The 17,148-nt window shown below is 40.3% G+C and overlaps 1 protein-coding gene across 1 annotated transcript in view; it reads left to right on the top strand.

The window, feature by feature from the left end:
• Positions 1-17,148, top strand: part of LOC135464053 (uncharacterized) — a 43,203-nt gene that overhangs the window by 14,675 nt on the left and 11,380 nt on the right. The window contains exons 4-10 of the mRNA XM_064741528.1: positions 3,738-3,923; positions 5,457-5,887; positions 6,810-6,926; positions 7,517-8,013; positions 9,312-9,604; positions 13,911-14,048; positions 16,615-16,713. Coding sequence (XP_064597598.1) covers positions 3,738-3,923; positions 5,457-5,887; positions 6,810-6,926; positions 7,517-8,013; positions 9,312-9,604; positions 13,911-14,048; positions 16,615-16,713 — 1,761 coding nt within the window. The remainder of the gene's footprint in view (positions 1-3,737; positions 3,924-5,456; positions 5,888-6,809; positions 6,927-7,516; positions 8,014-9,311; positions 9,605-13,910; positions 14,049-16,614; positions 16,714-17,148) is intronic.

Below are 17,148 nucleotides of genomic sequence, written 5' to 3'. Positions count from 1 at the left end.
GTTTGTCTTCATAATATGTTTAAGCTGTGTATGAGAATTCTTGGAAGATGTTATACAGTAACTCTGCGACAAACATCATATCCTTACATGGGCAAGGTGTACAACACTGCTGAAGGAGTGCCTAGCACCGCACCTCTCTGTTGGGACCAACATCAGAGGTCTGCACCACGGTAGCCTAACAAACATGACACCAGTGGGCCGATTCCGGTGTTGAAGCCGCGTATTGCGGCAGTAAATCAGTCAGTTACCAAAACTAGACCAGCATCGGTTCAGATTCCGCGGGAACAAATTTAGCTACCAGTATAAAATACGTAATACCCCTGAACCGGGCCAATTGTGGAAAATCATTCCTTCGCTGCCTCGATCAGATCTCTGTTATTAAAACCTTTACCTGGAATCACTTCAGTCTTGTGGCACTTACGTAACTTACATGCATTAGCCTGATGTTGTGCTGAGATCATGACTTATTCGTTTAACTGACGACGTTTTTACAATATCTATAAAAGCAAATTATAGAGTTATCGATCTTGGGCCAGTTATCTGCCCCTGGCAGAATAATACGTTTACAACCTCCGCAACGGACAGCCAAAGATTTAAAGATAATGTGCTTGCACAAAGTCGGCCCAGTTCTGGACGAGTCCAGACAGTGTATTCCGCGACGAGGAATGGTGGAATATGCCGCCCAGCTCATTGTCGCCTGCTTCTGAAAACTCTGGTAAGATCCATCAAAATTCTTTCTGAAAATATTTGCCTGAAATGGTTTAGACGTTCATTCTTTCACAGAATTTTGGTGTATTTTCACTTCCATAACACTGTCAACCAACCTCCCTCCGTTATTTTGGCGTTTACACGTAAAGAGCACAGCGGATAGACACGAATTTTACAACTGTACAACAACAACAACATGTTCTATAGTTAATAGTACAGTATTAATAGTATGTCGTATTGGACTAAACGAAGGCGAATTCACAGCCAAGTAAACAAACACCTCACAAACATCACATTTTCACCCCGTGGGGTTTCCAGGGTGATAAGAAAAGGACCTCAGCCCTCTAGGCATGCTTGTAAAAGTCGACTCACCTAAAGCTCTCCTGTGTGAGCCCGGTGAATATAATAGGCTCACATCTTCTCGGTTGTGTGAGAGGCAACCGGGGACGACCTGTTTGCCGTGGGTTGCGACCTGTAATCTCTGAGGACGGGATCCTGGTGGCTGAGGGCGTGTTGGTCTTGCGTGATCCTCACGCCCAACACGCCACTTTGGCCCTTACTTGGAGAGAGACAGGGGGTGGGATTGGCCCGGTCCCATCAATGGGCTGGTCGCGTCAAGCCCTACACTTGATCCAGTTTGGTATTCTTTCACGTATTTTGATGTAAAGTTGGGTTAACACCAGATGCACTTCGGTCAATCGAATAGATTGGGTTTAATCTTGTTGGTCTAACTCAATCTGTTCAAGTATACCTTGCGTGGATTCCCTGTTTCTGTTCTCTGCTGGTCATCCGCAGAGGTAAATTCGCCCTTGTTGGCACTCCGTGGCGGGTGGGGGACACGCGGGGTGAAATTAATTAAAATATAACATAGTTTCATCTGAAATTACAACAGCCGTTGCTAAAAAAAAGAAAAAAATGAAGTTCCATTAGATATTGAAGGAGAAAATACTTATTTTCCTCCCTTCTTAGTAATATCTAATAAAAATGAAGACAAAATGAAAATAAATCCATTCGTAATAAAAAAAACAGTAAAAAGTTATGCTGGAACTCTGAAACAGGTAAAAAAAAAATGAAATCTGGGAACATTTTGTTGGAATGTGCCAGAAAACAACTATATAAACTATAAGAGTTGTTTATACCTAACCCCACCCGATGTTTCTCCTGCCAGCGGTTTGGCCATGGCAGGAGTCAATGCTGCAACACACTAGTCTGTTTTAGATGTGCGGAAGCAGGTCACGAGGGCTTTGACTGCACAAAAACAATAAAATGTTTGAATTGTAGCGGAGCCAACATGACCTCTTCCAAGGACTGCCCTCTCTTCAAAAAAAAAGAAAAAGAAATCATAAACTTAAAATGTCAAATTATTATATCCGTCAGGAAGCCAAGCGTCTGGTCTCTGTCACGCATTGCCTTACTACATCTACATATGCCAATGTTGTAAGGAAAACCACTGTTTCTGTGGGTGTTCAAACAGCTTTTACTTGGCCCATTGGCAAAGTACACCCACAGAAACTGGTCATGAATCCCTTAAATAACACAGCAAGCTCCTCATCACAAACTGTTATGAACCTTTGTAAAATACCTAATACTTTACCTGATTATCCAGCACTTCCTTAATCTGACGACACATCATGTGATAAAAAATCCAAATCTCATAAACCCGTTGATTCTGTACAGAAAGTAACGGGTGACAAAAATGAATCTGAGAAAAATCATAAAAGGGATAAACCTAGTGCCCCCCTGGAGCGTCCCTCTAAGGCCATTAAAGCTCTATTATAAACTTTTAATAAGTTTGGATCGTTGGAGGACGTTGATCCGTCAACAACATGTGCAGACGTGATGGATACATCATCTGCACCTGTGAGGTCTCCTAGTAGATCTCCCAAAAGCTCCTGGAGCATCTCACTTCTAATTCTTTACACCTGTACATTAAAACGGTCTACTGACAGCGAAAAAAAAAACGTATAAACCTTAACATACAGAGAATTACAAATTAAAACGGAAGGGGTAATATGATTCTGATGCCAGTTCACACGTAATGCTAGCGCCGAAGGGGCATTAAGACGTAATCATTCACCCTTTCCTTCATTCTCTTCAGCAACGATGTATAATGTGTTCGGACTATTGCTGAACGACTCCCTGCTCAAAATCTTGGGCGAGCAGTCCAGCATTTTCGCACTTTTGTGGGTGTAGAAATATTGTAATTATCACCCAGTCAGCAAAACATGTGTGTTCAATTATCGGCAGTGGTTTTTGATAACTGCATGAACGTCATATAGCAGGAGTTGGCGTGGTCATAGAAACAAAGGTATACGTAGGAAACACAGAGTTAGGTTTAGACGTTATCAAACTCTTCCACAGATGATCTTCAGAGCGCAGTGACCAGAAAAAAAGGAGCTCTGAGAGGTTTCCCTTTCTGAAGAACACAGGTATGTCTGATAACGTGGTGAATAACACAGCCATGTTGGAGGTGGAACATGTTGCTGGTGGAAGTTGTTGCTGTTTCCACGTTCTAACTTGTTTTCGCCGGGTTTGATGTCTGAATGATGTCACTGAAATCCCACACTGTTTCGAGGATCTAACATGCCTTCGCCGGGTTTTTGTTTTGGGTGTTGCTATTTTACGGAGATTCCCATGCTTTTTTCAACGTTTAACATGTTCTCGTTAGAGTTGGTTTTGGATGTTGCCGACTTCACACTGATCCCCATACTGTTTTCAGGGTCTAACATGTTCTCTCCACGATATGGCGGAAATAAATCATGTGTTTACACTGATATTCCGTAATCTGTTCTAATGTTTGTTGTATTTGGGCATTTCTGCATACCAATGTTATGGAAATCAGCGCATCATTGAAATTCTACCTTTGTGCTTGATGGCTTTATAAACGCAGGTCATTTAAAGACACACATATTCTCTGTTATTGTTTACTGGGTCATTGTGCTTAAAGGCTTTGATTACTCCTATTTGGGGGAAACGGATGAGGCAAGGCTAAAGGAATTAAGTTGTGTTGACGTGTGTTATACCCGTAGGTGAAAAGATTACGATGTGGCGAGTCACAAAAAGCAAGGTGGCCCCTGCCCGTGTGTCCCCAACCATGCCTTCCACCGTCATGACCTCTGAGGCCAGTCTGTCACCCTCCCAGCTAGACGCGGCCATCATGGAAATGTTACACATCCGAGCTGGCGGAGAGAGTGGAATCGCGGTCGACTGTAAAGGTAGGTCACGTTGAAATCAGGGATTTTTAACTGATATGAGAGCAATCAAGCTAATGGGTGGACTACTCCACCGACCTGACAAATCTTCTGGCTTAAAGCCGCAGCCAATATAACGAGAGCTAGATTCTCTGCAAAGTAAGAAAAATATTACCGTTATATGTTAAGGACAAGTCCAACACTTCTGAGTATTTTCCAAAATGATTTTGAGTTCACGGTTTTAGCTTTTATTCTTCAACCCAATTACCGCTTAACTGATCGTTAAGATCATTGTGCAGGGGAATTCATGAACATGGAACAAACAATATAACTAAAGAGACAGCATAATTATAAAATGCTCAACATACATGTGTTTCCTCACAGCTCTATCAAGCGCTCGGCAGCAGTTAAAATTTATCGATAAACATATATCCCACAAAATTTACAGAACTTGTCCGATTCCTTCATAAGGTCGTTGATGATAGATTTAATTGAAGATAAATGAGGGTACTTGTAAATGTGGGTACTTATAATGATAGACGAGATACATAGTGCAGGTGTGAGGTTCGTATTAAGGTCGTTTATGAGTTTAGCCGAAGTAGACGAGTAATTGGGGTACATGTAAAGGTAAGTGAGGATCGTGTTGAGTAGATGTAGTGTATATCGTGACAGGATACGAAGGAGATAAAGTGTGTGGGGTTCACAGATTTCATAGATAAGATCACATTTGGCCTCAGTTTTACAAAGCAGACATGGTCCACAGATAGTTAAGATAAAATTATGACTCGGGTAAAAAAACAGCAGCAGTACTCCACCCGTCCTATGTGATATTTAAAGAAATACCATTGAACGATTTTAACAATTACAATTGTTTATCGAAGCTATATACCCATAAATGAATTATCCGCCTCAGTAATTGTGCTAATCACATATCAGTATAATCTAATATGTAGTAATACTAATGAAAACTTTACGACCGTCAGTCAGCCAATGAATTAGATCATGGTTAGGCGACCATGGTTAATATCTTAAAATGACATGGAGAAATAGTATTATTTAAATTTGTAATTAATGTTGTGATGTCTCCTACGTTCATTTCTGGCTATTGAATATTTAGTAACAAGTCAAACCCTTCAAAGTACAAAGCGTCTAGGAAGACCTCTGGGGGAATTTTAACCTCGACATTGTGTCATTAGTCTGTAATGTCACATGTGACCATTTACCAGCTATCACACTGTTGTCCCTGCTGAGGTTTTACTCTCTATATTGCCCTCTACTCTGTACTACTGGCCAGTGTGCTTGCTCTTAATAATCTGCAGTCCGCTGCTTCGGCTGCAGCCTTGGGTCAGGACGTTTCTCTCTGTTTTGTCCAAGAATGAACCTGTCATCTAGTGACATATACTTCAGTATATCGTCAAACACCAATCAAACATAATTTTGGAACAATAAATATTTCCTTACACTCGAGAGATACTGGCCATAAACATAAGGGTTTTCCTTTGAAGATAGTTACGACTTCATTAAATAAATAAATCAAATGTCTTTTCTTGTCAATAGGCAACCCCATCACAGCCTCTGGTAAACGGAAACAAATTTGTCGTGTCTTTTCCGTGGTGTGCGTTCCGATTTTGATCCTAATCGGCATGACGGCGAATACGTTTGCCACCACACTGCAGGGCTTCCTGGACGCCACATCGATACGTGACGGTCTCCGATTCACCACCCAGCTCGGAACGCTCATTCACCAGTTGCAGACGGAACGCGACCAGAGCACCCTATATCTGAGCGCAATTGGACCGGAAACGAAACTCAAGCTGCTAAAAGCGTATACAGCGACCGACCGAACACTGGAACAATTGGACCAATGGCCCAAAGCCGACAACAACGACCTCAAACAATTCCAGAAGAAGGAGAAGTTTAAGGTGTTTTTGAATCAGCACCGCTATAGAATGGACAGTATCAACCAATCAGTGACAGAAGAGCTTCATGTAAGAGCAATAGCCAGATTTGTTATTTGACTCCATGTCACAAATTATCCGTTTTAAAATCTATACTGCCAAGAATGTTTTTCTGGTGAATATTTTAGTGCCACTTAACAGAAGGTCCAGTAATGGGAAGTGGTGTGCAGCGCTCAACCAGTCAGGTGCTACAGGTCACCAACAAATATGAAACGTAAAAAGTAAATGAAACCTGGCAACAACACGAAAGAGAGAGAAGAAAAGAAACTGACATCTGCTAGCCAGCTACTAAAATGTATCTAATAAGGCACTAATTTTTGGGTAGAAGGGATCACATTTATATTGATGTCAATATTTAATATTTAAAAAACTTGGATGATGGACAATAGTGACACTGTGGGGCCCCGTTGACGACTAAAGACTTTCTGCCATGTATTTAGAAACTCCACTACTGTTTTTTTTTATATGTTTTCGTGCTCATTATACAGATCTTACATTATTCCAATAATAGGCCTTCATATATCTGTTGAATACGACGCACGAGTTGAACAATAGTATACTACACAACGTCTATTATATCCATATTTTACACCGATTATATCTATGTCTGAATAATTATAGACGTACATGTACAGCATGCAGAGTAAGACTAGAGCAGTGCCAACAGTGTGATAGCTGACAGATCGTCAGACGTACAATGTAACAGGTGAAATACGGCCTCTTGTCAATTTACCTCAGTCAATGTTTTATTCTAACTGTTCATGTAATGCATCAGTAGTAGCAATTTACACGCCCTCTGGGATCACGGTTTAAGCAGAATTAGGGGGAAAATGCAGTGACGCAAGGTGCAATTTTTTAGACGCCACTCGTCTATATCACGCCTATTTTGTCCAAGTCACACCTGTTTTGTCCAAGTCACATCTATCATGTTATCCTTTCTTCTGACCTGCAGCATTACACCAACAACATCCTTGTTTTCGTAAACTGGCTGTACGACTCGATCTCAGAGGCGCGTTCCGGGACTGTCTGGAGAAGTCTTGTGGCTTTCTTAGAAATCACGGAGGCCAAAGTGAGTTTCTATCACAATCCTGTGCGATCTAATATCATCCTGGTACGAAGGATCAAACAAGGATGAAACTATATTAAATATAATTCAAATGTATAATTAACACGTATAAACACAGAGAGATAAACCAGAGCAGCGACGACTGTGAATGTTGCCAAATTTTCATGTGAATGCTGGCAAATGGTCATATGTAAAAGATGAAATACGGCCTCTCGTCAATTTACCTCAGTTAGGGTTTTATTCTAACTGTTCTTGTAAATGCATAAATAGAAACCCCTTTCACCATGGCTTAAGCAAAATTAGGTAATAAAAATGCAGTGATATTAATACATTAGACGTCATTGGTTCAGAATTACCCAAAATGCTATGTTGTCATCACCTTTAACATACAATTCAAAGGGACCAGGTCTCGGGAATGCGTAGTCCACCAGCATAATCGTGGTTTTTGCAGAAATGCAATATATTATTTTGACGTATAGCATGGAGAGAAAAATTAGAGCATCGACGAGAGTGTGATAGTTGGCAAATGATCAAACGTAACAGGTGAAAACTCCTCATCACTACCATCATCTTGATTTGTTCTTATCTTTAAGGAATCGTTGGGACTCGAACGCGCTCTTGGCGCCATCTGCTTGGCTCGTGGTGGCTTCCCCACGTTTGACGACTACTTATGGTTCGCTGAGAGTCAAGACGACGCTAACGCCTCCTTCTCTTCCGCTAGACTTTTCTCCGACATCGCAGCGGACATCTTCGACTCTCTTGTGGAGAACAACAGGTCATTTCTCACAGATCTGAATAATCAGAGACTTGACCTTCGCCTGAACATCTTGGACAGGAACGCGTCTATAGAAGAGGCCGAGAACTGGTTCGACAAGATGTCAGTCTACACGGATGTTCTACTGGAAACACAGAAGGCTCTGATGGATAAAATCATTGCGAAGCTAGATGAGAGTGATGAAGAAGATCTCACCAAGATGATTATTATCGGCGTGGTGTTTGGATTAGTTCTAATGATATGCCCTCTCGTCCTACAGGGAGTCTACTCTTTGACCACCGAAATGCAATGTTTCTCCGTTTCCCTAGCTGACAGGTATGTTCACCTTTTAATACCAGGTCACTAGCTAAAACACCTGGGTTTCGCCAAAGGGATAGATATACCTTTATGGGTCGGTTAGATGTCTTATAGAGCCCTTGATATAAAGCCAACAGCTTAGAGTAAAAACCAGAGCAGTGTGATAGGTTACAAATAATTGGCGGAATCCAGGTTCTTGTCAACTTCTCAGTTCGGATATTATTCTAAGTACTCTTGTAAAAGCTGAATTAGAAGCACCCTACGAGCCCCCTATAACCATGACTTAAGCAGAATAAAACGTGCAGTAATTGCAATGTACTAGTCACGGGTATAGAATTACTCAAAATTAATAAAGCATCACTCAAACAACGCAAAACAAAAGGTTACAGCATGGAGAGCAACCAGAGCAGTGGCGATGAAGATGGGCAAATTGGCACACATATTACCCGTGAAAATCTGGCCGCTTGTCCCTTTTCTAGCACCATGGTTTAAGAAGAATGAAGAAAACAACAGCAGGGATGTTACAATGTACTTGGAATTTATTAGACGTCACTAGGAGAGAAATACTTAAAATTCTGTGTGGTTATCACATTTATGTCGGTTAATTTTTTTTTTTACTTCCTAAGATGGTCGTGAAACACTCTGGACATCGTTTTATTTTTACCTAATTTTGCAGCTGGATATACATATCGTATTAAACAGTTGACATGACACATACTCTTAAAGGGAAAGACATCTAAAAATAGAAGTAGGCTTCACTAAATAGATCACTTAAAACTATGCCTAAACATACTGTCGTTTACTATTTTGAATTTTTGTCATAAGAGTTAAAGGCGTTCAAACATTTTGAATTCTAAGATGGGCTTTATGAACCTTACTATCGGTTAAGGAACTGTGATACACAGACGTTTTTCCAACTCGAATCAAGACACTGGATGTTGCAATAACTCTTTTTACCCATGAGTTCAGGATTACTGATTAGAAATAATGTTCGCCAAATTTCCCTCCTTATGGTGAACATTAGGAAAAAAGGTCAAAGTTCCTAAATACTGCCAGTATAGCTCATAAAGCCCGTCATAATATTCAAGTATCTGAATGCCTTTCATCACTCTTAAGAAAATCTGAAAGAATAAATGAAACTATTGTTTCATTTGTGTGTATGATTAACCTTCCTTCATACTTGTATTTTATCTTTCTTTTACTTTAAGGAATTGAAGTGACTCAAAAATATTATTGAAAACTTATTAATCAAAAATAATAGCTTTTTACATTGTACATGTAGGTGAGTCCATTGATTACGATAGTAATATTTGTAGGACAAAGGCTCTGAAGAAGGAGCAGAAGCGGACCAATTCTTTGTTGTACCAGATGCTTCCGAAAACTGTGGCTGAGCAGCTGAAGAAGAACGAAAAAGTGACCGCTGAGACGTTTGATGAAGTCACCATCTTCTTCTCGGACATCGTTGGCTTCACGTCTCTCTCGGCTCAGTGCTCTCCCGTACAAGTGGTTAACATGCTGAACAGCCTGTACACGCTGTTTGACGACAGGATCGACCACTACGACGTGTACAAGGTAGAGACCATCGGGGACGCTTACATGGTGGCCTCTGGTAAGATTACCTACTTCCCGCAAATCTTTCTGCGGAAATGTAATATGCATAATTCAAGATTTTTGGTACCGCTCGTATGTTGATGTGAAGGTCATTATTCAATGAATTGAAAATTCTAAATTGGGCCTTTATTACGGCATATGGATAAGGTTTTGTAAACGTTCCATGACACCAATTCGGAATTTCAGTGCTAATGGAATGGTTCAGATAAATGTATCTGGTGCTTTGTGTAAATTTCTTTAAACTGAGAGCCCTTGTAAATGTTCCTTAATCTGTAATGATCCGGACGGCAAGTGAGGTACCAGATGACTCTCTTGGATATATAGAGATTATCATCACACTGTGCTGATATGCATCGTTGTATCTGCAGGGCGAGGTGGATATGGCGACCCAACGACAGAGAACGAGAGCAGATTCGATGATGCAGATCTGCACAGTGTAATGATAATCTATTTATCATATACCTTTTGACACTAATTTGGGGGCCATAAAATCTAGATATTTCTTCAAACTACTTTGCTTAGCCTATAGTGTCTGGCAGTGCACAGGCCGTCATGACGCTCACAAACTATTGCACACAGATTTCGTTCTAAATATAGCATATTTCAAAGTAGTTGACCACCACAGAAGACCAAAACATTGGGCAAAAAAAAAGAAAATAAAATGAAACAAAGACTCGAAAAACCGTGGAAATATTATTTATGCAACATCAACAAGTAAGTATAGCTGGCTTTTCAAAACTAATTTGGTATCTGAATGCAAGAACTGTAACGTTTATATAAACATCATCTCAAACCTGACAAGTGGCCTTTTGAAATTGAGTATAGCAGCTATAAAGCGCGCTAAAAATCAGGCCAAAAACCCATTTTAGAAGTGAAGAAGTGATTTAATTTCATGTGGATGACGGAAATTCTTTAAATTTGTTAAAGTCCCTTTTGAGTTCTTGGTAGAGTTTTTCAAAAAAATAAATGGGCAGCTGATCCATGGCAGAAACTGAGGTGAAACGTGCAATTTGAGAAGAATGCACCCTGGAAAATAACGGCAGTTGTACATGTTCTAGTGGCATGGTTTACATTGTGTGTCAAATTCTGTGAAACAAACAGATCATTCTGTACTGTAGAACATGATGGGACAGCTGCATCAATTTCTGTGGATGTACTGGGTTGGGGAGGAAGAGTTACGCTCGTAGCAGAAGGCAGTGTGACTGGTGCATTTCAAATGATGTGGGTCATCTTTTCTTGCATACCATGAGAAGCAACAGCGTAATTATTTATACTTGCAACATTTTTGTTACACGTGAGTTGCATAATAGTCGTGGGAGCTACGCCAGCATAATCGAGAGTGGTGCATGTTGTTTTGCGGGCACTGTGGTTTGTCAAACGGCCAGATAGGTTCGATCGTTTTGCCATGCTTTTCATAATTGATTTTAGGGTGTGCTCTCCGATTGATTAGCATTTGTACCATACATTACTGCAAGCTTTTCCTCTGTAATTGATGCCGAGGTAAAATGGGCTGTCGGCTGTGCACATTTTTGGTGGCCTATGGTGGTTGTAGACTTTGTTATCGAGCACAAATTGTTTTGGCTGGAAGGGGCGGACATGCATGTTTGGGTTTTCACCACTTCTAGTTTTAGTGTCGCTCATTGTACTCCAGGTATTCTGTACCCTGTTCATCACATTTTAAAGTCACGTCTCCCATCTGAGTTTACGATTTTCTTCACCTCCACGAAGGCCAAAATGAAGGGAATTCATCAACCATATTTTGTTGACAAGTGCGCAGACTATGGTTCCCTATTACTTTATTTTCCATCAGTATACATTCCTCATTTTCTGTCAGTGGCTCAGCTTTGTTTGGCCTGTTCCCTTTGCCTTTCTGTTTGAGCTCCTTGCGTTTGAAGTTTGAAATCCTTTGTCAAATAGTCATGTTCACGTAGATAGCGTTCTAAGGCCCTGTGGTAACTGGCCAAAGTGTCAGGTTTATACTCGCTACTGTCGTGTTTTCTCAGGGACAGAAGGATCGATCCAACGTAATTGTTCAACTGGACCGGTGGTATGTCCTCAATTTCCCGATAATCTTCGCGAGGAAAGGTTCGCAGGAATCTAGAAAATAGTCTGAGTACGCTTTCCGTCTTCCGCACAGTGTTTTTTTTCCCCCATTGACACGACAAACTCTGATTTCTCCCTCTCAGCGCATTCAACGAAAGTTGGCCTCCTGTTCGGAAATGACGCCCGTTTTAGGTTGTTGTCATGGGCGTCGATGACCAAAATTTTGCACTGGTAACACTAAAAGTATAGCACAGTCCCAAAGGTAAAACCGTTTAACAGTTTGGAAATCCAGAAATAATGGAGTAACAACAACAAACTTTTGAAAGGAGAACGGCAGGAAAAGGCGAATTTAAATATTTACAGGAGAAAACTTCATGTGCAGATGACTTGCAAACGTCTCGAGCTAGAAATTTGGCCTGAATCGACATCGACAGCTATCAGCGTTGCGGAATGTAATTTGACGCCAAAAATGACGAAGCAGACGACACAAAGAAACGACGAAAATATTTGAATGTAACCTTTTTGCCCATTATGTTGGCATGTAGACAGTGTAGAAAAAATATATTAGCTTTTAATATATTAGTTTTTCTGGGTCTTAATTTTAGGGAGAATAAATCGCATGTTCGTGTAAATAGGTCAGCACTGCATGGAAATCCCCGTCAAGGACCGCGGGGCTTTCCCAGGGAAAGGTCACTGTGTGCGAAAGTAGTTCCGCGCGTGCAAAATGTTCAGAGGATGGTGATGCGAAAAAATATCAGGGGGCTTTGTATCAAGCGGGTAACACACATAGGTTTATGATAATTAATAATATACCTACATTTAGTTATGTCCTATAATAATACCCGACATATACACTTGCCAGACTGTAAGCTTTGAACCTAACCAAGAATATATCGACATTAATGTGTCTTTTCAACGTCACTGAATACTGTTGACTGGTTCTCTTTGCACCATTCTGTCCTAATTTCGTACTTTAGCAATCGGCCTTGCAATCATGGACCCGGAACATCCATTTTGATTGACAGCTGGTATGCGACGCCTAGATGCATATCTCCCTCCAACCGTCTTAATGCTTTCATGAAATTTAAGATTTTTGAGGAGAATGTGATATATCCTCACTGTAAGGTTGTATAAACTGAAGAATGAGTGCGTTTGATGGAATATCTATTAATTTCTACCATTTAGCAAAATTTGCCTTTAGTAAGTGACATGTAACAGGACAAGCTGTGCACATCGATATGTTAGAAGCTCTTAAGGGAAGATTCTTGCACAGAAAACTTTCTAATTCATCATGTTAAACTGCATAGGCTCTGTTCCGACGGCTAGAACTCATTACCTCGAGTCACGTCATAATTATCAAAAAAAAAAAAACAAACACAAAAACTGTGGCATGTTGGATATTGGGTGGACTTCAATATGTTTTGACTAAGGGCGAAATCAGTTACCTAAACTGCTATCGGCATTAATTTAAACCCGATTTCTGACAGCTCATATTTTACATTGTTTGCACGTTGTACAATAATATATCTTCCGTAAATGAAGTTTATTTTATCTCTTCGAGCATATGATCTCACGGCAATATGGATTTAGTGTTGTATGCTAAGAAATTATGTTATAAAAAAAAAGGAATGTAGTGTGTTCGCTGAAACGGTAGTGCAGGTTGTGTTACTGCGTATAGTTTGTTCTAACCGCATGTTAGAGCAGGTATTGTAAAACGAATTACTCTCCACATCCTTTTTCCAGCATGCCACTTGTTGAGTTCTTGCCGTCGAAACCAGCCTTATGGAGTTTAACATTATGAATTCGTACAGGTGTCCCAATTTCATTTCCCTTGCAATATTATAGACCTACAACCTATCAATGTGCGGGCTTGTAGTATTACGTGTCACTAACCAAATTCGATTTTGGCAGGGAGTATGATTGATTATATTGATAGCTCAAAATAGACGTCAGCGGGCTGAGAGCTGCCTGATTCTTACTGGTAAATGCAGTATTGTTTAAAAGCTTGGCTAGAGAGTATAATCGTCAAGTATAATCTTAAATATCACTTTTCTTTGGGATGCTGCTTGCCTGACCTTCTCCTATAAACAAGTACCAGCCGACATTATTTCACTTTTAACACAATCCTAAATAGTACAATAAACGATAAATATTACCATTTATAAAATTATAGAAGTACATATGCATAAACACGCAAACTTGGACCCAAACTCTGTATTTTGTTTTATCAGGGTCTGGTATGGTTTCTTTTCATTCAATAGGTTTGCCGCGGAGGAACGGAAAACGTCACGCCGCCGAGATCGGATCGATGGCCCTGGACCTCTTGGACAACATCACCAGCGTGGAGATCCCCCACCTGCCGGGAACACACTTCAAACTCCGCGTCGGTCTCCACACAGGTCAGTTAGTTACCCCTCCCCCAACCAACCTAACGCAGTCACCCGACACAAACTGAATACAAGTATGTGTGTTATTCCAATGACCTAGGAGCCTCCTACCAATGTAACGCTGTGAGTTCAGCTTCAGTTCATGCAGGTTTCCTCTCCGGTAGTACATAAGAAGGTCTGTCAGCAAACTGCGGATGGCCGTGGCTTTCCCCCGGGCTCGGTATAAGTTAGTAACCCACACACAAACCTAATACATGTGTTAGACTTCCACAATGTCAGTTAGTAACCCACACAAACCTAATACATGTGTTATTCTTCCACAATGTCAGTTAGTAACCCACACAAACCTAATACATGTGTTATTCTTCCACAATGTCACTTAGTAACCCACACAAACCTAATGCCTGTGTTATTCTTCCACAATGTCACTTAGTAACCCACACAAACCTAATGCCTGTGTTATTCTTCCACAATGTCACTTAGTAACCCACACAAACCTAATACATGTGTTATTCTTTCACAATGTCACTTAGTAACCCACACATACCTAATACATGTGTTATTCTTCCACAATGTCACTTAGTATCCCACACATACCTAATACATGTGTTAGGCTTTCACAATGTCAGTTAGTAACCCACACATACCTAATACATCTGTTATGCTTCCACAATGTAAGTTAATCAGCCGACACAAAGTTAATACATCTGTTATGCTCCCATAATGTCAGTAAGTCACCCCACACAAACCTAATACATGCGATATGCCTGCACAATGTCAGTTAGTCAGCCAACACAAACCTATTATACGTGTTAAGCCTCCACAAGTCCACCTAATCACCTGACACAAACCTAATATGTCTTTTATGTCACCATGAGTTGGCCATGTTCGGCAAAGATTCTACACAGTCAACTCTGTATATGATTTGTTTGACAGCATCGCTGGCGATGTTGTCATAAATTATTTGGGGACCATTGGCCTTTATGATAAGATATTAATGTTAATTATTAATAATATATATAGATAAAAGTTACATATACAGTTTTTGTAGATAAACTATTTTTAGAAATGTGATGGTCTTTGAGTTTTAACTCTTGTTTTTTTCATATCTGATTTTAAGCATGTCCAAACTTTTTTGTTTCGTGTTCATGTTTTCACTACTGTATTGAAAACTTGCACCGCCTCATGTTTTCAACTTGTTCTCGCCACGATATGGCTGAGATATTGCCGATGTGTCAAGCCATAATCATTCATTCATTCATTCTCCATAAGTTCAGTTAGTCACTGGACACAAACCTAATATGTGTGGTATGTCTCCATAAGTACAATTAGTCTCTGGACACAAACCTATTATACGTGTTAAGCCCTCACAGATTCACTTAATCACCTGACAAAAACCTAATATGTCTGTTATGTCTCCACAAGTTCAGTTATTCACTCGACGCAAACCTCTAATATGTCTTTTATGTCTCCATAAGTTCAGCTAGTCTTCGGACACAAACCTAATATAAGTGAAATATTCTTAAGTACGGAGTAAAACACCAATCAAATAAATAAACCACCAATCAAATGAACGTACTGTATGCGATAAGGCCTAAAAGCACAGGTCACTTAGTCACACAGACTTAACATAAGTACTACTCCCCCGTGGGGTTTCGGGGGTAATAAGAATAGGACTTCAGCCCTCTAGTCAAGCTTGGCGTGTAAGGCGACTAACCTGGAGCTCTCCTGTGTGAACCGGGTGAATATAATAGGCTCACATCTTCTAGGTTGTGTGAGAGGTAACTGGAAAGCGACCTGTTTGCCGTGGGTTGCGACCCGTGATCTCCGAGGACGGGATCCTGGTGGCTGAGGGCGTGTTGGTCTTGCAAGATCCTCTGATTCTGTGGGAGAAATCCTCCGCGGAGAATTACACTGCTGAGTTTCAGCATATTAGAAAGCAAAAGGAGAAAACAAAATTTTAATAAAATTTTTAATAATTTATTAGAATAAATTGGATGCTATTCATCCTGTCATTGGCTACAATACTTATACTAACGAAAAGTCTCGTAGAGACCAAGTCGTTTTAACAAGGTGCCCTATTTGGGCATTCTCGTCTAACTCACAATTTTATCCTGGACGGCATCGCTGGTGATGTTGTCATAAAATATTTGAGGGCCATACGTATAGATTTCTAGATATACTATTTTTAAAATATGCTGGTTTTCAAGTTTAAACTGTTTTGGTTTTTTCTTATCTGATTTTAAACATGTCTGAACCTTTTGTTTTATTTCTGATGTTCTCACTTTAAAAGAGAACACATGATGGCGAGTGCCAGAGGTTCTGGACACTCTGTCCACTTTTGCTTTCTTATACAGAGAACTACACTCACTCAAAAACTTCAGAAACTTAGAGTGAAGACGTTTGATGGAATAACCTTGGGATACAAGTTCTTCCAGTAATAACTTGTGCCGTTGATTAAAATTGTCACATAATACACAGGATCTAGTTAAGGGCGCCAAATACCAATGTTATCAGCCATGATATAACTTTATTTAAGACATTAGTTACGTTTTTTGCTACACTATTTGTTGACCAGGACCAGTCGTTGCTGGCATCGTTGGGTGTAAAATGCCGAGATATTGCCTTTTTGGAGAAAGCGTCACTATTGCCTCCCGCATGGAATCTCTTGGTGAAGGTAAGCCATCCACACCGGAAACATCATTATAGTAGCAACTGCCTTGACTTACAGGAAATAAGTTGCAGCTTCTTTCTCATGTCTGGGATTTTTTTTACGTTTATGCATGGAAAGCGAATATTGCTAAGGTAATACTTTAAAGGACGTACAGCATAGCGAGCAAATCCAGAGCAGATAGTTGCTCTGTATGATAGTTGGCAAATGGTCACACGTAGCCGGTGAAATAAGGCCTCTTGTCAGTTTACCTCAGTCAAGGTTTTATTCTTACTGTTCATGTAAATGCATAAATAGTAGCAAATAGCACGCCCTTCTGGAACCATAGCTTAAGTAGAATTAGGTAAAGAAAGCAGTGATGTTAACTGCAATTTATTATGCGTCACTGGTCTAGATTTCCTCAAAAAGCTGTGTTGTCATAACATTTAAAATACAATAACA

This window comes from Liolophura sinensis, chromosome 3, assembly GCF_032854445.1.
Source record: "Liolophura sinensis isolate JHLJ2023 chromosome 3, CUHK_Ljap_v2, whole genome shotgun sequence".
NCBI classification, from domain to species: Eukaryota; Metazoa; Mollusca; class Polyplacophora; order Chitonida; family Chitonidae; genus Liolophura; species Liolophura sinensis.
The sequence above is the reverse complement of the archived record's forward strand: the minus strand, read 5'-3'. Positions and strand labels throughout refer to the sequence as shown.